Source organism: Myodes glareolus, chromosome 21 (genome assembly GCF_982192425.1).
Source record: "Myodes glareolus chromosome 21, mMyoGla1.1, whole genome shotgun sequence".
Lineage (NCBI taxonomy): Eukaryota > Metazoa > Chordata > Mammalia > Rodentia > Cricetidae > Myodes > Myodes glareolus.
Genome location: NC_142046.1, coordinates 6,462,565 through 6,488,960, shown reverse-complemented (window position 1 = coordinate 6,488,960; position 26,396 = coordinate 6,462,565). Strand labels below are relative to the sequence as shown.

Below are 26,396 nucleotides of genomic sequence, written 5' to 3'. Positions count from 1 at the left end.
CTCCCCACCAACCCTGCCCCATCGCAAGCAGCAAGCACATCATGCTACCAGCTGTCATGGTGGGGGGGGGGGGGGTGCTAGCACAGCAGGGAGTGTCTGCCTGCCTCTGTTCTCATCTCAGAGTGTGGGCTGCTGCAGGGCTCCTTGGATCAAAAAGGATTGTGGATTGGCTCTCCCAGTGTGACTATCAGTCCCCTCTGGGATTTGGATTATCCCACCTGCTGGGAATGAAGCAGCTCAAGTCCAGAGAAGTGTCTAGGTCAAGTAGTAGAGGCAAAGTCAGGACTCAAACCCAGGCTTCTTTCCTCTGGTCCATATACCTTTAACCAGGCCTGGAGCCACACTTGCCCTTTTGAGGGTCATCAAAATTACCACAATCTCTAAACAGCAAAAATGCCCAAACCATTGTTAGGTGGCCCACAGATGGAGATATTTTCCTAAAACTGTTTGACAAGCATAGGCTTTTGTCAAAAGAGCAGAGGTTCCTCTGGATTCCGCTTGTGGGTCAGGCTTGGACTTGGAATCCAGATAGGCCTGGGTCCCTGCAACTCCTCCCCATCCCAGGAGCCACATGTCTAGCATGCAGGAAGGGTTGGGGATGGATGGACTTTCTACTGTTGCCTGGGCCAGCCTGTGGTCATCATCCCTCCCTCCTTCCCCACAGAGGCTGGACCTGTGCAGAAGTGAGAGGGGCCTTAGCATGGCCGCAGCCTTGAAGCTTACTCATCCATATACAAAGCTCTGGAGTCTGGGTCAGGACGACATGGCCATCCCCAGCAAGCCCTCCACCACCTCCCCTGAGAAGCCCTCAGCCCTGTTTGGTACTTCCCCAGCTCTGCCTCACAGACCCCAGAAGCAGGACGGCATCCTGAACCCCAGCACTAAGGAAGAGGCTCCCACCCAAACTCCAGGCAGCATCACCATTCCCCGACCACAAGGCAGAAAGACCCCTGAGCTGGGCATCGTGCCTCCACCACCCGCTGCCCGCCCAGCCAAGCTCCAGGCTGCTGGCGGCCCACTTGGTGACTCCTCTTCAGAGCAGCTCCAGATGGACCAGCAAAGACAAGCTGCCCTGAGCCCAGCCCTATTGCCAGGGCTGCTCCCCAGTGCTGTCCCCCAAGGCCCCATAGAACTTCTGCAGCCACTCAGCCCAGCCCCAGGAGCTGCAGGCACAGGCAGTGATGCCCTGCTTGCCCTTCTGGACCCACTTAACACAGCCTGGTCAGCTAACACCATCCCACCACATCCTGCCACCCCTAGTGCGGCTGCCTCATTTACCCCCCAGCTCAACTTTCCTCTCACAGTGACACCCACCTCTTTTGCACAGCCACCACTCAATCCCTTTGTCCCATCTCTGCCAGTAGCTCCACCCACTATGTCCCTGGGCTCTACTATACCAGCCAGGCATTTTGGGACACCTCCAGCGTCCCTGGGGCCAGCATATACACCTAGCATCTTATTGTCTGGTTCTGGCTTTTATGGCCCTCACAGGTCGCAGCCCAACCTATCTGCCCTCTCCATGCCCAATCTCTTTGGCCAGATCCCCATGGGTGCCCACCCTAGTCCCCTACAGCCACTTGGCCCCCCAGCTGTTGCCCCCTCCAGGATCCGAACGTTGCCTCTGGCCCGCTCAAGTGCCAGAGCTGCTGAGGCCAAGCAGGGGTTGGCCCTGAGGCCTGGTGAACCCCCTCTGCTCCCTACCAGACCCCCCCAGGGTCTAGAACCAGTCCTACAGCCTTCTGCTCCTGCACAGGCCAGAGACCCCTTTGAGGATTTGCTACGAAAAACCAAGCAAGATGTGAGCCCGAGCCCAGCCCCAGCCTCCACCTCTGTGGAGCAGCTCCGCAGGCAGTGGGAGACCTTCGAGTGAGCAGGCCTATGCCACCGTCCAGTGCCGTGCCTCCCTGTGTCCCATTTCTGACCAGGTTCCACTGGGGCAAAAGGACTCTCGCTGCCCCCTCTCCTTCACAGCCCATCTCTGAGACCTGACCCTGGAAATGGTACCATCCCACAAGAGCCACCTGCCCCCCACCTCAGCACCCTATGTAGGGTTTGCAGTAGAGGTCAGCTGGGCCAACCATATCCCACCGCCTTCCTTCCAGTTACCCAAGAGTAGGCAAGAAGCTCAAGCCCTCTCTCAGGCCCAGTTCTCCTTTACCAGGCCCCGCCCCACAGGGCACATGTCAGTAACACCCGTGTGAACACATCTTTGGGGACGCAGGTGTTTGAGGGGCTAAAGTGGCCACTCCTGGGATGACATTTCCCTTTGGTGGGCAACTCCAAACATCTCTAGCAATATACTCTTTCCTAACCACCAAACCTGAGTTGTTCCTGGAGGCCAGCGGTCTGGGGACCTGAGCTCCAAACCCAGCTCCAGCTAGCCCTTTTAGGGTTTGGGAACACCAGCAACTCCTGTTTATAGGAGAAACCCACAAATCTGAGTGTTAGCCCTCTGCCACCCTCATACCTCTGGGCATGTCAATCATAGCTCAGGCTCAGCCTCCTGCCACTTGGAGCGCTATAGGCAGAGCTGGGCCACAGTGACCCAGATTCCAACTCAAGGACAAAGCCTCCTGCCACAGACAAAGGGAGAGGCTCAGCTGTTTGAGCTCCTAGGTCAGGACCAGTTGGGGCTTGAGGGCCCCCCAGATTCCCCATGAAGTAAATAAATGTGACCTCTAAGCCTGAGACAAGTGGGGGCCTGGAAGCCAGCCCTTCCCAGTCTCCAGCTTCTCGCCAGCGCAGAAATTCCTGAGGCCAAGTCACCAAAGTTATGAAATGTTTTGTTATTGTTTCTTTGATCTTGCTTTTCCTTCGTACCTTGTTGATTTTGATGAATCTTGAAAATTGATTCCTTTCAATAAATCAAGGTAAAACACAGCCTAACCATTTAAGAAGACATCAGGGACATACAGGAAATTGTGTACATTTGACCTGATTTTTCATTTCCTGTGTGTGAATGATCAGCCTACCCACTCCAGGGTTTCTGATGGGAACAAGGAGGTGGGGTCATTGGGGGTCCCCAGGGCCCTGTCTGGGGTGGGGGTCTTAGCTGCTAGGGAACTGAGTCTCTCCTGGCATTTGTGTTCCTAAACAGGTCTCAGTAACACTTCCATCCCAGCAATTTCCAGGTCCCATCCAAGATGAGGCACTGTCCTAACCCAGTGGGCCAGCAGGATGACAAGGTGTCAGACAGCCTGGGTAGCAGCACACACCTATGGTCCGCTGGGGGCTGGTACACATATTTACTTAATCTATTCACTGGGTAGCATTTGCGAACCTAGTGATGAACTGTGCCTTCAATAAAATCTTGGGAAGGTTGTGGTCCTGAGTCCTTCAAGGAAAGGAAGCCCTGGGCATCTTTCCCAGCCCATGCCCACTTGGGGCTCCAAGCCACCTGCCTCTTCCCTCTCAGGGAGAGAACTGAGCATGGGCAGGTGGGCAGGATGACAGGAAGGAATAAGTTCCACCCCTTCCCCAGATCTCAGCAAGAGCAGCCTCTAGCCCCCAAGAGGTCCTTGTGTAGCCCACCCTGGCGACAATGAAGTGAAGGGAATGTTTCCTTGTTGGCGATCCATAGGAAACATCTTAGGAGCTGGCAACTGAGCAGTTTGCCCAGGACCCATTTCCTCTCCCCTCTCCCAAGGGACACAGACAGCCAGGGGCAAGTTGGTCCCACCACTAAAGGATGAGGACCAAGCAGGCCGCTTAGCATCCAGGGTCTCAAAACACTGAGCCCCCAGTGTCCCCAAGTCTGTGCCTTCTGGAGGTGACTGCAACCTTGAGACCTGCAACTTCCTGTGTGAAAGTCACATCTCCAAGTCAAAGGGCTCTGGGAAGTTCAAAGGAAACTAGACCTGCAGCCAGTGCCCTTCGGGGGTGGGGTCAGAGGTCAAATGCACTTGAGTGTGTCTCCATGAGATGTAATTCTGCAGCCTGAGGTCAGTGCAGTAGCTGCTGATGTCCACCTGCCGAGCACTGGGCACACAACCGAGGCCTTTGTTGGCATGCTTTCCACAGCCATACACAGACGATGGCGCTGCAGAACTGCAGGGACAGAGAACAGCACCTCCATTCTTCTGCTGCCTTGCCAGTGTCCCAGGGAGCCCCTCAACTGTAGGCAGGTGAGACGCTTTCCAGCCACTCCTTTCCATCAGATGGAGTTTAACAGCTTCTGGACTTTCTGCCTGTTTGTCCCTCGGATCCTCAGGACAACCTGTGAGGTAGGCAGAGAGGTTGCGGCACGCCTGCAGATGCCCACTGCAGGCAGAACAGCCCAGGATCCTTGGTTTCTTGGTTCCTGCAAGCCTGCCCTACAGACATGGGGGTATTGGCCACAGCACTGTCAGTCAGATCTACCCAAAAGGGCTTTTTTGTTCTGGAAGCCAGGAATCCCTCATTTCCCAGCTTCTCTGGAACAAGGGCTGTCATTGGAGGTTGAACAAGATGTCAGGACCAAAGTCTACTTGGGCAAGTTCTGGCCTGCCCAGTGTTAAAGAGTGTATGCAGCCTTGGGCTTCTGTCTCAGAGGCATCCAAGTCGTCCCCAGACATGAAGCAGCCACTTCCCCCTGTGAAATCCCTTGCCCCACCACAGTCATGTAGACACATAGGGCATTCCCACAAGCCCTGGCACTACACTACAACCTACAGACCCACATATCCCACGTACATACTCTCTCTCTCTCTCTCTCTCTCTCTCTCTCTCTCTCTCTCTCTCCCTCTCTCTCTCCCCTCCTTGCCCCCAGACAGACAGAAAAATACACACATACACACATACACACACCTGTCAGTCATGCTCTCCTATGTACAGCCCAGCAGATCAGAGACATATTCCCATACCCTCCTCTGCTTCCCTGAGTTGTTCCCCATTTTCTGAGTCCACAATGAACAGGGGAAAGGTTGCCAACCATGGGGGCACATCCTGTGGATGTCCTAGCTCTGGAAATAGTCTCCTTGGGCTCCAAGTAGAAGTTCTGCAGTGATCCTGTAAGACCGTCAGGGAATGGCACCAGCAGCCGGGCCAGCCTAGATAAGTCTTTCCTCTGGTGGCACCTTGAAGACACTGTCCATCTCCAGACGGGCCCCTGCCACCTCCTGCTGACTTGGGCTGTAAGTGCCCTCAGACTGGCGGCGCTTTCTGGCAGCCAGGATCCCTGAAAGAAGGCCCAGGAGGAGGAGGAGGAGGCAGGCACAGGCTGCAGGCACTGCTACCTCCAGCAGTGGGAATGGCAGGGGCAGAGGCAGGCTTTTCTGAAAGAGATGGGAGACAGAGAGGTAAGCTTCCCAGAGTGGGTGAGAGAGGCAGCCCCTAGGGTGTGCAGGCAGGAAGCCAGGAAGCTACCTGTCCAAGCCAATGCTAGGGGCATGCTGCAAAGCCCTGGCTAGGAGGGCAGACAGTAGACATTCCTGGAGTGCCTGTTGCTGAGTCACAGAATCAGCAACAGTCAGCTGAAGTAAAACAGGAGCACAAAGCTCCTAGGACGAACTGAGCCCACTAGTGACAAGAACAGACAGAATTCCCTGTGGCCTGCCTGCTTGCAAGGGGTTGCTGACAGCCTGTCCCTGGCAGAGTTGAGCCTGGTTTGGGGGTGAGGGCAGCATTTCCCCATCTCCAGTCATAGACTCCCATGTTGACCCATTAAAGATTCCGTGTGCCTAGACTCCTCAGCCCTGGAATCAGAACCCCTGCAATCCAGACTCCCTGGTCTCCCCTGCATCTTGAGGCTTCTCAGTCTATTGTCTCATTTGCATCCCCATCCCCAGCATTCAGGCCTGGAGAATGGGGCCCCAAAACTATAAAGTTCACACCTCCCCCTCTCCAGCACTTCAGTAGGAGCTGTAAAGCCATTTCCTTCCCTGGGGGTGGGGTGGGGGTATGTAGTGGGTAGGCGAGGAAGCAAAGCCTGTAACACTTCACAGAAGCAAAAGGGGCTCTGCCAGGAACTACAGGGATCAAGACTCTCCAGACTGCCCTTCTAGAAGAGCCTATATCAGCACCCACCGTGGGTGCCCAGACATCTGTCAGCTGAGCCTCCTTGGGGCAGGGAGACCTGCATGCCTGAGTCTGATCTGCTTCAGAAACTGCTCTGGAACCCAAGGAGATTACAGGCCCCATGATCCTTGAGAGCTTGGAATCCAGTCCCAGAGTAGACTTGGAAGATCCCAACCTGACCCCACTGCCACTACCCTGGTTACCAGGGTAAAGTTCCAGACTCTGCTTGATGGCTGGTGGGCTCCCCAAGATCTTTCTGAAATGAAAATACTTTCTACATAGGGTCCTAGAAGGGGCCCGAGTGTCCTCCCCCAACCGTCAGCAAAGCTCGTCCAGTGCCAACTTCACAAGGATCATTACCTTTCCTGTCCATTGTCCTCTTGCTAAGGTCCAAAGCCCGGCAGCCCACCCCTGGGTACCACTCACCACCACTTCACAGAACTGGCCAGAGAATCCTGCATTGCAAGTACATTCAAATATGCCACTGGCTGCCCGGCAGGTGCCCCCATTCAAGCAAGGGTTGGATTCACAAGGTAGGTCAGGACTCTGACACCTGGAGGAGACAGAAGCTGAGAAAGCCTGCTCTTCCCCGCCACAGAACTGAAGGTGATTTCCATCACCTAGCCACTTCCCTTCAGTCCAGTGTTCATGACTGAGAATGAGAAAGAGCATGTGGCAGGGAGGATGCCAACTGCACCTTTTGGAGGCCCAGAAATTGCATTTTGGCCATGTCCACTGAGGACCAAAGGGTTTTAAGGAACTAGATGGGCTGGGTGGTGGTGGCACACACCTTTAATCCCAGCACTCGGGAGGCAGAACTTGAAGGCCAACCTGGTCTACAGAGTGAGTTCCAGGACAGATAGGACTACACAGAGAAACCTTATCTAGATAGAGAGATGATAGATAGATAGATAGATAGATAGATAGATAGATAGATAGATAGATAGATAGATAGATTAGATAGATAGATCGATAGATCGATAGATCGATAGATAGATAGAAACAAATAAATACGAAAAAAATTACTGCCGTACTGGCATCTGCTTAAGAGACAATGGTCTTAGAAGTTCCAGAAGAGCCGGTGGGTCATCTGGCGCTGATGACAGTGAGGGGCGAGACAAAGAAAACCCCATTTCCCTGTCCCAGGCTGGCAATCCAGGGGCAACCTCCCAGGGCTCTGGTCCCCAAACCCACCTCAGGTCAACAAGACCTTCCTGGCAACTGCAGTTGCTGCCTCGGGGACCACTCTCACAAGGGGTGCCCTTGCAGGTGGAGTTGAGGCTACATGGGTGAGGCAGAACAGGCATCCTGCAGAGAAAGTGCAAGGCTCATTGGAGGTAGGTCGCTGGAATACAGACCCAATCTCTACACCCATCCCACCCCCACGGAAGCAGAGGAACACAGGGCTGTCATTCTGCTGCTTCCCCCACCCCACAAGTGTTAAGATCTTTGATAAGTGCTGAAATAAAAAGCAGGGCAGGGCAAGAACAGCTCTTACACTTCTTGGGAGGGCTAGACAGCTCTGGACCCAGGAGGAAGTGAGTATCGCAAAGACTCTGGACCTGGGGATGCGCGGCGGGGGTGCCGGCAATATCATTAAGGGCAGCTTGCGTCAAAGCCCCAAAATCATGCCCCTAATTATTTCTGATCTCCTAACTCTCCTTAAATCACAATGTTGTTCTGAATTCAAATTTAGCCTGTATTTTATCTTTAGGAGCATCAAACGGAAGTGGGTTTCCCATTTCCATTAAGAGTCTAAGGAGAACTCATCCCCCCCACACACAACCCCTCTGCTCAGGGCTACGGCGGTCCCCTGGCACCCGCACCTGCAGCGCGGGCCCGCGAAGCCCAGAGGGCAGCGGCACTCGAAGCGGCCGTCGGGGCGCATGTGGCATTGGCCCCGAACACAGGGCGACGAGCGACACGGGTCAGCACGGGCCTCGCAGTGGGGTCCCTCCCAGGCCGGGCCGCAGGCACAGGTAAAAACATCGAAGAGGTCGTGGCAGATACCGCCGTGCAGGCAGGGCGAGGGCGTGCACACGGACGCACCGCGGCAGCCGAGACGCATGGTGGGCGACCTGGGCCAGGCCACGAAGTGCTCGCGGGCTCCGGGGATTGCGCCGGACCGCGGCGGCGCCAAGGGTAACGGGAGGCCGCCAAGAGCCACGCGGCCCAGGCAGCCTGTGAAGTTCTCAGCCAGCAGCACACGCACGGCGTCCGGATCCTGCAGAAAGCCCAGGTCGCCACTCAGACCCTGCAATGCCAGAGGCGTCGCCACGCCGTCCAGCCACAGCAGCCAGTGCGAGGCGGTAGCTAGTGGGAGCTCCCGGGCCAGACGCACGCGGTGCCAAGCGCCGTCGGCCACGAGAGGCCCAGGTGCAGGCAGCACCGAGCCCGCCACATCCGCTGCCAGCGAGCCATTGCGCACCGCTAGCCAGATACCGGAGTGGACGCCGGCGGTAACACGCAGCAGCACAGCCTCGGGGTCGCGGGTGCGGAAGGCCAGGGTGAGTAAGCTCAGCGCTGGCGCCCAGGACACGTTGTGGCCGCTGAACACAGCAGGAGGGCCCTCGCGGAACGTAGTCTCAGCCACACCTGCAGAGAGTTGGAGTCACTGGGAAATGACCTGCCAGCCTTCTCCACACACCACCCCGTCCTCAGGAGTGCAAGTGGTAGAGTCCACTAACCACAACTGCTGACCAGGGCAGGCACCTGACCTCAAAAACTGCAGCCTCCCTTTTCTACCCCTTATGTATTCTCCGCCTGGAGGGAATCGGTTCCAGGGCAATCCTTAGGGGACCACAACACCTGCTACCCTAGAAGCCTGGAGCAGCAACAATATGCCCTCCTCAAAAGTCCAGCCTGCTCACCTCCTCCCTGAAGGTGCATTCAGGTGCATGCCAAAGCACACTCGTCTCCCCTTTACAGCCCTCTGGAAGACTGGCAATATAGCTCAGCATGTAGGAGGCCCTAGGTTTCATTCCTGAGAATCCCACAAAGTGGGGGGGGGGGGTTCCACACCTGAACTGGGTAAGTTGAGGCAAGACAATCACAAGTTCAAGATCACCCTTTGCTACATAGTGAGTTCAAGGCTAACCTGAACAACATGGGACCCCTTGGTCTCTGAGCTGGGCTTCAAATCCCTACCAACTTCTCAGTCCTTCTCGTACAGCATCTTCCTAATCTTGTGTTTCTGCTGTCCTTAAGAACCTCAAAACTCACACATGCCACCCCACTTCCTAATGTTCTTCTCCTGGGCTCCCTTGAAGTTGCCTGTCCCTCAGAATGCAGCAACACTGAGGTTGTTGGCACTCCTGATCCACAGCCCAACATACCATAAACCCTAACGGATCTAATCAACTTCAGTATCCAGCACCCAAACTCACACACAAAACCATCTGGAACCTCCTCACAGGTGGCAGGTGGGAAGCAAGGCTGGCTGGGGCACCACAGATGCTGGGCACAGGTGGGCCCTGTGAAGTTGTCAGAGCAGGTACAGTAGAAGTCATTCCAGGTGACGAAGCAGGTTCCACCATTGAAGCAGGGATTGGGCTGTGGAAGAGTCAGGGTACCAATGAGCAAGCAGGAAAGCAGCACTCCACCCCCATGACAACCTCACCACAAGTTGAGGGGAACTTGTCATCACCCCTACATCACAGATGGGAATCCACTTAGTCTGAGGGGTGCAGCCACCTGATGTCTGCTCATAACCCTCCCTGCCTCTTTCCCACAAGCAGCAACCTCAGAAAGACTGAGGCCCATCCTCTGTCTAGTTCAGGGTGTCATCTCAGACTGGCACAAATGGGATCATGGGACTACTGGATATGGGTATTTCCTACTCTGTCACTCCAATGACAGGATTGTGAGCAGGGCATCAGTCTGCCCAGTGTGCCTGGCACATGAGGAGCACTCACTCCCAAGGCACTCACGTTGCACATGTCTTCAGAGACACAGCCCTGGGTGAGGTTAGAGGCCTGACCAACATCCAGTTCACTGGGCCAACTTAAGTTCCCCATCAGTGAAGAGAAGAACGAGAGGTGGAAGCCGTTGAGTTGCATGTCCTGGAGACAGCCTCGGAAGGGCCCACCCCAGGGCTGGGTGTCATCAGGGTAGAGCCTTCCACCCACATACAGCTGTTTGCCCAGGTCCTGTAACTGGTCAGGACCAAAACTGAGCGTCACCAAGTGGCGGAGTCCATCATCCCAGCGCCCAGAGAGGATCACAGCAGGCTGACCCAGCACCTCAGTTCGGATCTGGCCCTCATTCAGGGATACAGTTAGGCTAGCCACTGAATCATTGACAAACTGGAGTAGCAGACCAGCAGGCTCTCGGGTGCGGAGAAAAAATGACACAGTGAGGTTTGGGCCTAGCGGCTCGTGGAACAGGAAGGAGACTGAACTCATGGTGCCGCCCAAGCCAAAGGTGGCAGCAGGAACCTCTGCAGGGAAAGACAGTACTAGGGTGAGGCTAGCAGGTTAGGGGCCAGCACTGATACTACCTCCCCACCTGCTAACCCTCACCATCAGTGCATGTGGGCCCATGGTAAGGTCTTGGGCAGTCGCAGCGAAAGTGAGTCCACAAGTCCACGCAGGTCCCTCCATTGGCACAGGGCAGAGACTGGCATAGTTCCCTATGCCTGCAACCTAAGAGCACATCTCCATTGAGCTCCTCGGGCAGCAGAAGGTGCCCTTCCACACGTACATCCTGGAAGCAGCCTACAAAGGACCAGCCACCCAGATGGATGGAGTAGGGCCCAGGAGGCCCAGGGGCCAATGTGGTTGTGGGACCTGTAGCTACAGGACCAGAGACTACACAGAACTGACCAAGACAGCCCTCATGCCAGAGCCGCAGCTCCAGGGCTCCCAGGCGGAGTGCCACCTCCACCTGGTGCCAGTGGCCATCATTTAAGGCTAGGTCTGGCAGTGTAAGGACACGCAGAGCAGTACCGTGTCTCCAGAGTGTGACCTGGAGTTTGGCCCTCACCAGTACCAGCTTCAAGATGTCCTGAGTGTCCTTGAGAGTGGCCAGGGCCCCAGAAAGCAGCGTAGTTCGAAACCTCAGTACCAGACCCAGAGAGTCACTGGCTGGCACTAATGCCCACACAGGACTCCCAGATATGATTGAGAAGGTGGTATTCTGGCCACAGAAAGGCCCATAGGTCCCAGGTGGGCAGTGGCAGATGTAACTGTGGAGCCCAGACTTGAAGGTGGGGATGCAGGTGGCAAAAGGTGGGCAAGTGTGGCCCTGGCAGCCTGTGAGCTGTATAGAACAGTCATGCCCGCCCCAGGCCTCAGGGCACTGGCAGATATAGCCTGCTACAATGTTGCTGCAGGTTCCACCATGCAGGCATGGTTCTGACTGGCATTCATCCACATCTTCCTGACACATCAGGCCTAAAAGGGAGGGATCAGTCAAGAGTCAGTACACCATGCCAGAGCCACAGTCTCCAACCAGAACTCACGTGCATCTTAGTGATGCTGTCCTTGGATCCCATAAACCACGTCCCCCAGGATCCCCTTCCCTGGCCATGTCTGATAAGTCTCCACGCCCTGTGGGTCTGTTTCTCCAAGCACTCTGTGACTCCATCTTTCACCGTGTGCCTCTTTTCTTGCCAGCTCTTTGAGCTGATCTGGCAGCATCCAGGTTAGCTGTCTTCAGAAGTTCCTCTCCACCCGTCTCCACAGTGACCAGAGGCCTCTTTCCAAGGTGTCACCAAGTCACATTCCTCTGCTGCATATGACCCAGCAACTCACGCTGGTATTCGAAACTGTCATAGGCTTGGCCTACCAGGCTCTCACACTTCAACCTTGCCCCCTGAAATCCTTGAACTCTAAGTATTTTCTGGAAAGTCCTGCCTCAACTTCCCTTAGTATTTTCAAACTCTTCCTCATCCTATAAAGCCTACAGAGGGCCCAGAACTTTCCCTCACATCACATCTGATCTAAACTGGTCCACCATTCCATCTCTCCAACTCAACTTCCTAGAACCCTGTATTGAGAATATCTGTTCACTCAGCTATTTCCCTCTGGAACCTGGATCTGTCCTTGGTACCCAGTGAAAGGGCTTGGTATAAGCCTTTATAGATGTAGACCAGCCACAGTGGATGACACACCTGGAGCCCACTGAGCCCTGCCCTCCGCAGGCTCACTCCTCAGTCTCTCTGCCCTAGGGTCTGCCCAAGGGTCCCTACATTGCCTGAGAAGGTGCCACCCCCTCTTCCCCTTCAGGATCAGATAGCGTAACTGCAACCCCAGCTCATCCAGAGCCTCCACAGCACAAGCTGAGGCCATCCTCACCCCCACAGCTCAGCTGGAGAGACCCAGGCGTCAGATCTGTCAGCCCACACGGCTATAGCTCTCTCCTCATGCTCACCACACAGCTGGAAACCCTCCCTTTAGGAGGCCCCAGGACCCATGCAACAAGGCTTTGGAGTGGAGCTCCCAACCTGGCTTATTAGCCTCCTTCAGACAACTCAGGCATGCCAGGTGGACCTCCCCCACCAAAGCCTTCTGTTGCCTCACAGCTAAGGTCTCTCCTCCAGGACTCCAGACTCAGAGATAGACACCCCCTCCAGGCTTCATCTGTGAGATGGGGATGGTAAGCCCTACATTGTGAGACTGTGGAGGAATGGGCTGGCCAATGGGGAGAATGTGGGAGGAAGGGAGGGACCCAGGCAATAGGTACAATGGATTGAGCATGTGCCACCCAACATGGGAGCATCGAGCTCTAATATCTTTTTTGTTTGTTTGGTGGGTTTTGGTTTTTGGAGACAGGGTTTCTGTGTGTAGCTCTGGAATTTGGGAAATTCACTCTGTAGACTAGGCTGGCCTTGAACTTACAGAGATCGCCTGCCTCTCCCCCACCATCCCCCCCCCCCCCCCCCCCCCCCCCCCCCGTGCTGGGCTTACAGGCCAGCGCCACTAAATCTGGCAAGTTCCTGTATCTTTGACTGGTCAAGATAGGAGGGAGTGTATCTCCAGCCCCTCCCCCAAGCAAAGGAGCTAGCCTTCAAAGGAGCTCCTGTTGTGTGCTAGGCAGGAATGCTGGCATTTGGGGGAGTAGTACCCGCATTCCAGTGGAGGCAGGGACGCTAGAGAGAGAAAATCTGTGTGTAGTTTCTGGGTTCATGGGTGGCTGTGTGTTTGCGAGAGCTTTCACACTGCAGCCACTGACAGCAGGCACAGCTCCCAAGAGGCAAAGCTCGTCCTTTGGAAGGCATGCATCTTACACAGTTCCGCCTATCTTACGTTTTGGTTGAGGCTCTCTGTCTTTGTTTGATTTGAGAGCAGGGTTCAGGGCCCAGCTTCCTAATCATCACTCTGCTGTTTCTCCCAGAAAGCCTGCAGCCTCAGCCACCAGACATCTGTGCATGAACCCCAATACTGACTCCAGTCCAGGCCCCTCTCTTGGGTTAATCCCCCCAGACTAGCCCTGGCTTCAGACACTCAGTATCTACAAGGCTGAAGTAACCAACTAAGCATCAGCCAACATTCTCCAGGGCAGGAAATCTGGCAGCCCAGATGCACCCACTCCATGCTTCCCTCCTGACTATACTCAAACTGACCAGTCTCTCCCTCCCACTCACAAACTTGGGGTCCCAGTTCAGCACACACCCCCACCTATGCCACCACACCCACCTCCAGCCTCATTTCCTGTATGTATCAATTCACATTCAGCCAGAAGGGACCTTATCACCCAGCCTCACCTCCATGACAAGCCCGCCCCACCTGTGCACCTGTGTATCCATCCAAGCAGTAGCACTGGAAACCGTTGGGCAGGTCCTGGCAGCTGCCACCATTGAGGCATGGTCCTGAGGCGCATTCGTCCACATCCACGCTGCAATCATCCCCTATAAAAGGGTCAGTTGTGGCATCTGCCTGCACCCCCAGAGCCAGACAAGAACCAAAAGGGCCCGTTTTCAAAACTGAGTAGATTGAGACCCGGGGACGGGGGTGGATGGACTCAGGCAAGGTGGCACCTGGCAGGGCCAGGCCATGGGCCAGGCTGGATACATCCTTGGGGTCTGGACCCTGGCTGAGTGCTTCTCCAGGAGGTAACTCACCAGCAAAGCCCAGAGGACAGATGCAAAGGAAGCCAGCGGCGTGACTGAAGCTGAAGGCTCCTGGGAAGGTGGCCTGGACACCCCCATACAAGGCTGGGTCGGAGCGCTGCAAACACTGTCCCCCATTATGACAAGGATTCGAGGCGCACTCATCCTCATCCACTTCGCACAGCTCTCCGCTGAAGCCTGGGGTGCACATGAAAACATCAGGAAACACAAAGTGTCCAGGCAGCTTCCCTGGATGATCCAAGTCAACCCAGAAACAGACACGAACTCAGGATGCAGATGCTGACAAAGAGAGAGCAGGGGCAGTGATGGCCGGCTACTGATTGCTACGAATACACTCAGACACCCTTCTTGTGTGCTGGGTACACTGTCATGTCACTCTTCTCTACAACCCAATGGGCAGGTGCTGTTTGCCCTATTTGCAGATCAGGAAACTGAACTCAGGCACGTAGGTTACACAAGCAGGTTTCAGAGGGCCCAGACCGCACTCCCGCATGCACGCCCCACCCTATTGACCCACAACTCTCCTCCTCAACACACACACACACACACTCACTCATTCACAGGGGAGAAGGAGCGCAGGCGCTCACACACCTGGCCAGCAGAGGCACCGGAAGCTCCGGAGGCCATCTAGGCAGGACGCGTTGTGTGCGCAGGGCGCAGAGAAGCACTCCAGCACCTCCTGCTCGCAGCGCTCTCCTTCGTAGCCCGTGTCCCCGCAGTCGCACCGGAAACTGGTGTGGGCGGGGCGGGAACTGAGCACGTGTTCGTCCCGCAGCCCACCTCCCCGCAGCCAGGTCACCCTGCCGAAGACTCACCCATTGACCAGGTCGTGGCACACACCCCCGTGAGCACACGGTTGGCTCTGGCACTCGTCCACGTCCAGCTGGCAGCTAGCACCTGCGTAACCAGGCGCGCACACGCAGCGGTAGGAGCCCATGCCATCCAGGCACGAGCCTCCGTGCAGGCAGGGCGCTGACGAGCACTCGTCCACCTCCGCCTCACAGGTCACGCCTGGACAGGGGCGGAAGAAACGGGAACCACATCTAGAGGGGCGATAGGGGCCCAGCCAGCAGTCCCAGTCTGCTCCAGTTACCCAGATGGCTCGCTCATTCAGAGGTGCTGCTGGGTGGACACAAAAGGACCCTTCTGGCCCTGGAGTCCTCACAGCGGGGTAGCCTCGGATAGGGCTGGTGTTTAATAATGATGCCCTTAACAAGAAAACTGGATCCTTTGAGGACAGGAGCCAGGGTCTGTTCTAAGGTGCTGGGAGTGAGGACGGATGTGGGGGGCTTCTTCAGAAACATATTTTTGAAGACTGAGATAGGGCAGGCAGATGACAGTTGGTGACATCCCTCTTGAGGCAGAGGCACAATACCCAGGGAAGGTTGGAGAACAGACATAACCTGGGGAGAGTGGAGGAGGGAGGTGAGAGGCACGAGAGCATCAAGTACTCCATCAGACTCCTGCTCATTCGATCTGGTCAGTCTTCGGGCCTCTAGAGATCGCTCAATCATAAAGATCACTCCCTGCCCTTCCAGAGGACCAGAGCTCCTTTCCCAGCATGCACATTAAGCAGATCACACTTGCTCTGGCAGAGCAGGCCTGCCTGATCCGGCTTTCATGAGGATGCTCAGATAGTATTCCTAGCATTCCCTCACTCCAGTCCCTCTTCTAGCACCCCACACTTAACACATACACATAAATAAAAATTAAATCTAAAAAAAAAATGTAAGTTGTTGGTCGAGGTAATAACAGTCAATCTTTGTGGTCTCCTTGATCAGACTTGAAATTCCTTGGGAGACACACCTCTGGCTGTATCTGTAAGGAGTTTCAGAAGGGTTCAACTGAGGAAGGAAGGCTGGGATCCTGGACTGAATAAAATCTTTCTGTTTTTAAACAGAAAAACCGGAGAAAGCAAGCTAAGCGCCAGCATCTAGAGTGATATGGTGTGACCAGATGCTGCTTCTGCCGTGCTTTCTACGCCATGATGGACAGCATTCCAACAAGAGCCAGAGTATACTTCCTTTCTGTAGTTGCTTCTTGTCAAGTTTAATCACAGCAACGAGAAGGGTAACCAACATAGCAGCTCAGCAGTACGGTACAGAAGGCTCACCCATGGCTTTGAGAGGGATGTAGGGATGTAAGAAAGGGAGACAAAAAAAGATGGGCACTCCAGATAGGACACACTGGAGTAGGGCCACCAGCTTCTATCCTGCCTTGACTTTAAAACTGGAAGCCCCTGGTTCTACTCAGAAATTCCCAGGCCTCTGAGGGAACCCTGAGTACAAGCTGAACCTCCCCAGGATAGGAGTAGGGACAGAGGGAGATAGAGAAACTCCAGGTGTGGGGTTTATGAGACATGTCCTGTCAGTGTAGATTTCCACGGCTTTCCCCCACCTCCTAAGTAGGTTTTGTTATGGGGCTAAGGAGCCAGCTGCCTCCAGCTGACCCCTCTCTACTCCCCACCCAGCAAGCTTCAGGACTCCTCCTTCCCATGACCCTCCAGCCACACTCCCACCCTCTGTGCCAGGGAGAGCCAGGCCCAGGCTGCCTGGAATCCCAACTCCCCCACACTGCTCTGAGCAGAAAGAGGAGAAAAATGAGTCACACAAAGCTGCCTGCTCCCATCACATTCGCTGACATCCTGCACACACAGTGCTCATGTTTCTGCTGACACACGCGTGATTCCCACAGAAGCATGCACAGACATGGTGCAGGTGCTCAGAGGGCCCGTATGCATGCAGATAGCTGGGATCTGCTGTCTCACCTGCACAAATGTGCAGACACTGAGAGGGGAAAGATTCAGGGACCCAGTGTGCCATCTTATCCCTCTATTCCTTCCTGGAACTTGGTCCCCAGTCTATATAGACCATTTGTCCAGAGGGGACTTCAGACTGCCCCACAGTTTGAACACAGTGTCTAAATTCAGGGCTGACAAAAACCCCAGTGTCTATACTGCAAACTCCAGACTGTGCTAAAGTAAACATCCTTTGAGGAACTATCCCCCAGCTGTCCCCTCCCTCCTGATGTCAGGCAGCTCCAGAAAACAGCAGTGGGAGCAGGAAGGGACTAGGGTAAGTATTCCCTGGAAGAGAGAGTCGTGTGTGTGTGTGTCTGTGTGTGCAGTGCCATGTCTACATTATTCTACTCTAAGCAACAAGGACAGCTAAAAGCATCCCTATCACAGACAGAAAAGGATCCCAGTTCAGGATGCCTAGAGGACAAAGGTCTGCATTACATCCCAAGCCATACCAGAGTCCATCAGGACAACCCCACAGGGTATACACGGCAGCTTGACCAACACCCAAACATACACACACCAAACCCATCTGCCAGATTAGCCCAAGAAACATCAGTTGAGCAGTCAGCCCAAGAATGGGTACCAAAGCTACTAGCCAGCCTGAGGCATCTCTAGACTTAAGCTGAAGTCAAATAAGGATGCTCATACTGAGTAGCTAATGGACTCCATGGTCCAGCCCTCCAAGATGACTGGTCCCATTACCAGCATAGCCCAGGGGGCAGTGGCACTCGTAGTGATCTGCCAGGTTGTGGCAGGTGGCCCCATGGTGGCAGGGCCGAGATGCACACTCATCGATGTCCAGTTCACAGTAGGGACCCTGGAAACCAGGCACACAGTAGCAGCGGAAGCTGTTAGGATCTGGGCCATGGGGCACACACAGTGCACCGTGGTGGCATGGCTGAGTAGCACAGCCTTCAAGCTCTACAGGCTCACACGTATAGCCACCATTTTCTGTAGCCTGGCACTTGGTCCCTGGAGTACATGGGTCTGAGGCACAGGCACTTGGGATCTCTGAAGGAACCAGCCCTGTAGAAAAAGAAAACAATTTGGCAATGTGGGCAGGGTCTACATAACACATCCTTCCCCACTGTTAGCAACAAACCTAAAGGTAACCCAGGTCTGTCTGTGTCTAAGACCCTGTGTGCACATCTACAGCTGCTCACACAGGAGAGGTGCCTACACCTGTGGCAGGTTTTATTTACTTGTTTTGTGTTTATTTTTAGAAACACTCTTCTGTAGTCCAATCTCGCTGGAACTTGCTATGTCTCCAAGGATAACCTTAAATTTCTAATCCTCCCTCCCACCTCCCAAACGCTGGGATTATAGGCACTCGAGGTTGATGACTGCTGGGGAATCAAACCCAGCAGTAAAAAAAGCAACCTTAGTGAAAAGCAACCACTCTTCAGACTGAGCTACACCCCCAGGGCCAAGCAGGCTTTAGTTGTGTTTAGAGAGCAGAGACAGAGAACAGAATGAGTGACTCCCATATGATAGCATTGCATTGTGTAACAGATAAGCTGTTTTCTGGTCACCCCTGAAGTGCCCCTAGGAGGTTTGAATTGTCCTATGTTCAGTAGGGCAAGCAATAGAGGCTCAAGAAAGTAAAGACTTGCTGACATCGCACAGTGAGTTCACAAGAAACAAATCTCAGTGCACCAGGGAGTAGCTTGCTGGGCCAATTCATTCTGCAGGCCTGTGTCCTCTCAGCATCCTGACGTGGGATGGAGGAGACAAAGGAGGGGACAGCTTCTATCTGTCACCCATCCCCCCCCTATCACCCCCCCACACACCCCGCCGAAGCCCCCTTTGGGGGTCTGGTAACTCCATCCCTGACTGAAACCTGAGATGTCTGACCTCAGCCTCAGAGAAAGAATGGACTTCAAAGGCAGGGCCTGGCTCAACCTCTCTCACTCCTACACCCTGGTCCCACCTTCCTGCTCCCTCTCCTGGGATTTCTAGAGGATCCCGAGCACTCATTTCATCCCCCACAAGCAAATACAGAGCAGGTATAATGACCTTGATCTACCCATTGGCTACCCTACCAGGTACCCTACCACACACTTGGAGCATCCTGTGCTGACTTAGAAGTTAAGTTCAGAGAGCCTTGTTCCTTAACTTCATCCCGGCCTGGAAGCCTTGTCACTGACAGGTCCAAACCCCAGCTCAGAGAACCATGAACTCTGAGACCTTGGGTAAACGCCCTCCTCCTTTTACCCAAAAGACAGAGGATTCAAAGCCTTGGGTGCCAGATACAAATGTGAGGGACAGGAGCCCTACTACCCCCACCTGGAGTTCCAGTACCTACCCTCCCCCGAGGCTGTCAGCCAGACACTAACCAGACCTGAGCAGTGAGCAGCATCAGGCTCTGTACCTTCCCCTCCCCCACTCCAGGAAGATTCCCCTCCCCCAGATAAGGTTGGCAGTCTGTCAGGCGTCATCCACATTCCACGGGGCAGGGAGGGTGCTGGCCAGATCCCCATGCTCCTCGGCAGCCCAAGATGAAGGACGACAGCAAGCCGTGGGGACAGTGGACCCAGGGAGACATGGTTGTGCAATGCCATTTCAAGTGCCCAGGGTTCTTCCTTTCACACTGGGGCCTAGCACCTACCAGAGCCAGGCATGGGGTCAGGTTTTGGAGCCTGAGATACTTTTTGACTAAGGGGCCCCTCCACTCACAGCTGTCCCAGCCCAGGCACCATTCCCAGGCCTCTGTCAGGCCTGAAAGGGGGAGCCTGGGCTACTCTAAGAGCTTCCAGGCAGTGGGTGTGCTGAGCGGCTGCTTCTGTGACTGTAGAGACTGGGAAGGGCAGTGTGGGTGTCCCTATGTGGGTAAGAAATCGCTTTGATGGGTACTGGGAATATGGTCAGGTAGGTGCAGTGGGAAGTGGGAAAAGCAGGGTTTGAGGAGCCCTGACACCCAGTGAACCCTCCTTGAGAGGCAATCCAGGGACCCTTGGCCCAAAAGGCCCCAGAGTTAGGAAGTGCCTGCCACTGGGCCCATTGCCCAGCTGTAATCGCATCAGGGCACAGGTTCTCATCTCCGCACCCCAACTTGGAGCTTGGTCCCTAGTTCGGAGCTCTCTTTGTTACTGGCCACAGCACCAAGGCGAGGAGTTTTGTTCCTCTGTGGATCATCCCAGAGCTCAGCAGCGGGCTGCTACTCTGAGAACTCCCTGCAAGGCAGAGCCCAGCCCCACAGTTAGAAAAGCCATCTCTAGAGGAACAGAGGCAGAAGGCCCAGAGCCGGCTCAGCCTGGACCTTAATTCACTGCCTGTGGTGTCAACCGTTTTATCTGCCTTTTTTTTTTTTTTTTTTTTTTTTTACAATCCAGACTCCTCACTTCCAGTCTCACCACACACCTGGGTGGCCCCGTCCGGCCCATAATGAGCCCAAAGGGTCGATTAAGCAGGGGAGGGGGAGTGTCTCTCTCTAGGCCTAGCTGGAGGGGTGGAGCCTGTCGCTAGGGCAACAAGGGGCCAGTGCTTATCTTTACAAATCCCTCCTGACCTCTCAGACTGCCTGGGCTGACCTGGCAGAGGAGAGATTAACAGACACAGACACAGATGCGGGATGCTGGCCCTCTCCTTCGACCTGTGTGCCCTGCCCTATGCTGAAGAGGGCATGAGGGGAACATATGTAGTCAATGTCGGATGTCACCGAGTGAGCACTGTGTTCTAGGGCCGGACATGTTTTGCCATTCTGGTATATTTGGTTCTAGGTAGAATAAAAGGGAATATTGAGAAAAGTGTTTCCCATCATCAAGAGCCTTAAACCCTGCGTCAACAGAAGCTTATGTCCCCAGCCCCTCCTTCCCTCACCAGAGGAGTCTCTCCAGGTCTGGGGAATGGTGTGTGGCTCCACGGTAAAGCACTTGCTTTGCATATGCAAAAGCCCTGGGTTGCAGCCCCAGCACTGGGGAGAGCAGCACTCTGCCCACCCTGAGCCTAGCAGCTGGCAGTCCTTAGACTGGTTTAGGAATGTCTGCTCTTCCTGAGTTTACTTATTTTCTCTGTGCCTGTCCTAGTCAGGGATGCTATCACTCTGACCCAAGCAAGCTGGGGAGGAAAAGACTTATTCACCTCACTGAAAGAAATCAGGACAGGAACTCAAAACAAGGCAGGAACCTGGAGTCAGGAGCTGACACAGAGGCCATAGAGGGGTGCTACTTACTGGCTTGTTCAACCTGCTTTCTTGTAGACCCTGGGACCACCGGCCCAGGGATGACTCCACCCACAATGAGTTGGGCTCATTAACCATTTAACTATTAATTAAGAAAATGCCCACTAGGTGGTGGTGGCGTGTGCCTTTAAACCCAGCACTCTGGAGGCAGAGGCAGGCGGATCTCTGTGAGTTTGAGGCCAACCTGGTCTACAAGAGCTAGTTCCAGGACAGGCACCAAAGTCACAGAGAAACCCTGTCTCAAAAAAACAAAAAAAAAAAAAAAAAAAAAAGAAAGAAAAGAAAGAAAGAAGAAAGAAAGAAAGAAAGAAAGAAAGGCCCTATGGGCTCACTCACAGCCTGATCTTACGGGGAGGCATCTCCTCTCTGATGATGTCGACATCTGTCGAGTAGATAGAAAACTGCGAGCAGAGAGCCCCCAAGGGGTGCAGTGCAGCAGGGATCGTTGACACTCAACATCCACTCATCAGGAAAAGGCAAAGACACCCCAGAAGGCAGGGAAGCTTGGCTACACTTTTTCACCCCAGGCCAAAAGGCATAACTTAGTAACAGTCTAAGGTATGGTGTGTATCAGTGTTTGGATGCAGTGCCCAGCACTAGCACGTACTGAAGTTGCTAGTCTCTGGTCTCAGGCTCTGAGTGAGAACACAAGCAGGGTTGGCTCAGACCCGCTGCCTGGCTGCTGTGGACAGTTTCTCTAGTAACTAGAAATGTGCTTCCATCTAAAACTCCCTTGAGGGCTAGCAAGATGTTTCTCCAGGTAAAGGTATTTGCTGTGGAGGACTGATAACCTAAGTCTGATCTCAGAAGCCATGTAATGACGGAAGGAGAGAACCAACTCCACAGTTGTCCTCTGACCTACACACACACACACATGTTGTCTGCACAGACAGACACACACACACAATAGCTAGTAATAATAATAATACAATTAATTTTTAGAGTAATACCATTACAATTTCCTTGATATTGGGGGTCCTTTTATCCCTTATATTACAGACCCACAGCATCAGTGCATCCAATCTGGAAATGACCCTCGGAATGAACAATGGGCCTCATCTAATGGAAGTACAAAGAGCTGAAACCAGCCAGCTAAAGTACTATCTCCTGTGTGATCCTGGCCCTACCATACACTACTCTCATGACCCTACACAAGTCGCTGACCTTCTCTGAGCTTCATTTACCTGTCCTGTAAACAGAGGATAGAGAACTAGCTTCTCTGGCTGCTGGGAGCATTAAACTCTCTCTACATATGGGTGGTGTGACTCACCCATCAGCAAACCTTTACTGGAGGCAAGAACCCAGTAGCCAGCACACACATTGGTTGGAAGTGAGTGGCATCCCTGTTTCTCTCCTGTAAGCTCCACCCCTGAAGTTGGAGGAGGGGCCAGGTTTGGGGAAGACTGGCTGCCCCTTTGTGCACTGTGCTCCCTGGGTGTTCAGGGAAGGGATGGGGGTGGGAACAACCCAACATGTCCCTTTGTATTCCAAGATGCCTCCTCCTCTCCATAGCAACCAGCAGTCCTCTGCTGCAGAGTGGCTGAGATGGAGGGGCCCAGCTCAGGGCCTGGCAGGGGTGGGCATCTGGTCTGGTCCTGAGCCTCCAGAACTTCCATCTCCTCTGAGTTAGAAATTACCTTTCTAGTCACAAAGTCCCTGACATCTCCACACCCTCAGTCAGCCCTGGGTACTGGTGTTTGTAAGGATCCCTGGAGAAGGAGTCCAGGGGAACATACAGGACATAGTGTTCCCTGCTGCACTACTGAGATGCTGTTCGCCCACCTTATAGTCCACATGCATGAACAATCCTGTGTGAGCACATAGCTGTAATTGTGGTCTGCTGGTGTGCACACTGCTGCTGTGTGCAGGCATGTGCTGTGCACGTGGAAATACATGGTAGGTTCATCAGCACATCTACCAGTGAGTTCACAGGGTGACCTGGAATGTGCCTGTGGACACCTGTCCTGTTTTGTGTCATGAGTACATGTAGTACAGGTGGGACAAACAGGAAGTGCATAGCCCAGAATCCTATGCCCTTAATGTGGAGACAGCCTAGAGCTGCCTGATTTCTCCATCCTCATTTGCTTCAGGTACCCAGCTTTAGCTCTCTTCCTTCTCTGATCATCATTTGGTTTTCTTCCTACAAATGGGCTCCTCACTATACTCATACTCCCTCCTGCCCCAGAGGAAGAGACAATAAAGTCTTAGTAGCAGGTAAAGGGAATGCCACAGGTGGGGTTCACTGGCTGCAGGGGAACCTAGGCCCTCCCTGCTACTCTCCTAAGTAACTATAGCAACCAAACCAAAGCGTCCTCCAGCCCCCCCTCCCCCAGCAGGAATTCCAGGCTCAACGCTGAATGCACTTGGACAAAGGCAAAGAGCTTCGGCTTTCTGGGCTGGCTTCAGGGAGCCTTTCCAGCCTAGTTGAGGAATGCCAGAGATAGGCTGCCAGGGACACACACATGGTCACAAATCCCTAGCCACCCCAGAGACCCAGAAGAGCGCTAATGGTTGCCCCTCAAATTCAGGCAGAGGACACAAAGAAGGGAGGGATGGGGGCAAGCACCCCCTACACCCTGGTTGTCTTCCCCTCCTCTATTCTAATCCAATCCCCCATCCCTACCCACACCTCTAGTTGCCAGGAAAAGCCAGTTGAACATGTGAGACAACTTCCAACCAGTTCAGCTAGGACACAACTCTCCACACAGAACTTCACAGGCCGCCTCACCCCCAAAACCACCCGCCTGGCAACTTAAAGCATGACTCCAGCAAACTATGGTGATTGCCTGGATTCTCTGAAAATTCTCCAATTCTCTCCCCTCTACCTAACCCAACACGCTTTCCCTCAGCGACACCATTCACCAAGACCCTCAGCTTTACCTAACCTAACCACACCACACCAACCACACCAGGTCTCCTAGGCCCCCGGCTTCTGCAAATCACTTCAGCACAAAGGCTCCTCAGTATGAAGTTGCCAGGACGCCCCAAGCACTCCAAGTCAGTCCCAGAACACCTCAACCTCAGGATCTCCCCACGTTCTGAGGCCTGGGACACCGTTTGGCCACCAGTCTCTCAGGTCAGGCCTTCAGTGAAAGCCCCTGGCCCAGCCACACTCACCAGCAGGAACCCAGGGCGGCAGCAACAACAACAGCAAGAGGAGATGGACATCTCGTCTGAAACTCCAGATCACAGACTCCACCAGCACCATGGCAGCCGGCTCTGCTTGGCTGTGGGAGCCCTCTGCTTGGCGAGCTCCGCGCCCCTGCCTCGCTCCAACCAGCACTGACGCGGTGGACAGAGGCCCGACCCCTCCTCCTGCCCTCCCCCTCCGCCCCGCCTCCCACTGTTCCTCCCCGTCAGGATCCTCGAGGAGGGTCTGACCCACAGACACCGGCCTCATTGGAGGTCTCAGCTCCAGACAAGGCCCTGGGCCTGACCCTGGGTCTCAGTGCACAGCCTCTTCCCAAGCAGTCCAACCCCTAGAAGGGCCGGTCAGGATTCCGCCTCGCAGGTTCAGTCCTCTGAAGTGTTCCCACCCGCCCTTTCCTAGCCTGCTCCTTCCACACAGTCCCTCCCCCTCCTCTCTCCTGGGCTCCTGTCCCTGTTGCTGACACACAGCTCCTGTCCTTAAAATTCTGAGTAGGCCTTGGGCCCTGGAAATGTATGAGCTCCCCTGCCTCCCTTCTGCCTTTCCTTTCCCACACCCTCACCCACCAAAACGGAGCCTTCTCTGTCTCCCCATTTGCCCTTGATCTGTGTCTCTGGTGTTTGCAACTTGAGAAATGTCCTGTGGCCCAAGGAGGGCCTTTCTGCTTAGTAGCAGCTCTAAGGAAGGTAGTGCTCCACTGCCACCTCCACCCCTCTTTTTGGAAAGTCCTTCTCTTTGTCTAACCTTACAGTCACATGTTGCACTGGGTGGAGCCAGGAGTTCCCAAATAATAATAATAATAATAATAATAATAATAATAATAATAAAGTACAAAAAATACAAAAACCCTGCCTGCTGCCCTGGTGGGTCCTTCTCCTTCTGACTGAGGATGGATTCTGCCCCAGGGCCCTGGACTCTGCTGTGTCTGGCAAAGCAAGGACTGAATCTCTGGTCTGTCCTTGGGGAAGCAGCAGGCAGGACAATGAGCATTCCAGGGTGTCAGTACCCGCAGTCACCATGCATTCACCAGCCATGCATCCGAGTGCTCCCAGAGCTCAGAAAGGGACTGGAGCCTTGAGTGGGTCTCCCTTGACCTGAGCTCCTCCCGCCAATCCTGGAGAAGTCTCACAGCTAAACAGATCCAACCTAAACCCCGCCCCCCCCAAATGACCTGGGGTTATTCCTCTGAGCATTCTGTCATCTGTAAGATGAGGGTAACAGCCCAGCCTCATGAGACTACAGGGCAGCTGTGTTTCACCCCAGGGATCTGGACAGCGCCTGGAATGTTAAATAGCAGGTCCTGGGGAATGGGGGTGGACTGTGGAGGGGAGTCAGCCTCCTAAGAGGCACAGGTTCACCCAATCGGAGCCCGCCTGCCCCCATCCCCGGCCGGCGCAGCTGTCACACGACACCTAGTGGTCTCGTGAGGCCTGCAGTGGACAAAGTCAGCCTGTAGCATGGGGCAAGGTGCTCAGGAAACCAAAACATCAGTGGGCAATGGGACTAATTCAAATGTCTGGTTAGCCACTTTCCAGTTCTGTGACCTTGGGTGAATTACTAAACCTCCATTAACTTCCAAGTAAAAAGTAAATAAAAGCCAGAACTGTCTTACTGGTTAGCTGTGTTTAAAACAACTAAACAAGTGCTAGCCAAATTAAAATTAGGAAAGTAACTTTAAGCCATATGTATTTCAAATTGGAAATATATTTGTTGATTACACTGGGGAGCTTAACAAAGTAAGGATAAGTTTGTTCCTATCCATAGAGTCCTGGAGTTTGACAGGCAGCTTCCAATGTCGAGAGATAGTCCAATTCAATGCCTAACGGCTTCTGTGGCAGGTATATAAGTTCCTCAAGTACTGACAATCTCGTGTGCTTCCAAAGGGACAGGCACCACATTCCTTCACTTTGTGTGGTTGTATTTCTAGCACATTCTCTGTGAAGTAACAACTATGGGAAATACTATGTATTCTTGTGCACGTCACTTGGGGCTCTGGTCACTGTCCATTAAAAATAGCACTCCAGGGCTGGAGAGAAGGCACAGAAGTTAGGCACACTGACTGCTCTTCCAGAGGACCTGAGTTCAACTCCCAGCACTCACATGGCAGCTAGCAATAATTGCTTTAGAAATCCAGTTCAAGAGGATCCAACAACCTCCCCGGTCTCCCCATGCTCCAAGCACACATGGTGGATAGACAGAGATG

General features: G+C 54.1%; 2 protein-coding genes across 29 annotated transcripts in view; one reads left to right on the top strand and one right to left on the bottom strand.

Moving 5' to 3' along the window:
• Dennd1a (DENN domain containing 1A) overlaps positions 1-2,880 on the top strand; it is a 507,493-nt gene extending 504,613 nt beyond the window's left edge. For all 24 annotated transcript variants that reach the window (XM_085681265.2, XM_048429136.3, XM_085681269.2 and 21 more), the window contains one exon: positions 665-2,880. In XM_085681265.2, coding sequence (XP_085537391.1) covers positions 665-1,870 — 1,206 coding nt within the window. In that variant the 3' untranslated portion in view covers positions 1,871-2,880. The remainder of the gene's footprint in view (positions 1-664) is intronic.
• On the bottom strand, positions 2,772-24,337 carry Crb2 (crumbs cell polarity complex component 2). Of its 5 annotated transcripts, XR_014998879.2 has the most exons (14): positions 24,163-24,337; positions 17,568-17,891; positions 14,881-15,076; positions 14,657-14,796; positions 14,057-14,242; positions 13,730-13,843; positions 10,515-11,387; positions 9,924-10,450; positions 9,381-9,546; positions 7,821-8,589; positions 7,189-7,302; positions 6,421-6,547; positions 4,842-5,252; positions 2,772-4,216 (listed from the first exon to the last, which is right to left on the bottom strand). XR_014998879.2 is itself a non-coding variant. In XM_085681263.2 (13 exons), exons 1-13 carry the CDS (start codon positions 24,251-24,253, stop codon positions 5,028-5,030), a joined length of 3,852 nt encoding a protein of 1,283 aa, XP_085537389.2. In that variant the 5' UTR covers positions 24,254-24,337; the 3' UTR covers positions 2,772-5,027. The 5 variants fall into 5 exon arrangements, 4 of the variants coding, with proteins under 4 accessions (XP_085537389.2, XP_085537390.2, XP_048285087.3 ...); XM_085681263.2 differs by having other exon boundaries at positions 2,772-5,252; XM_085681264.2 differs by having other exon boundaries at positions 2,772-5,252; positions 10,515-10,637.
• Positions 24,338-26,396: the final 2,059 nt, after the last annotated feature.

Coding starts and splice junctions, on each gene's coding strand:
- Crb2 (XM_085681263.2), bottom strand. CDS start 24,253: ATGGTGCTGGTGGAGTCTGTGATCTGGAGTTTCAGACGAGATGTCCAT. Junction 13,844..14,056: donor CTGTCCTCTGGGCTTTGCTG/GTGAGTTACCTC, acceptor ACCCTTTTATAG/GGGATGATTGCAGCGTGGAT. Junction 10,451..10,514: donor TGGGCCCACATGCACTGATG/GTGAGGGTTAGC, acceptor GCCTCACCCTAG/TACTGTCTTTCCCTGCAGAG.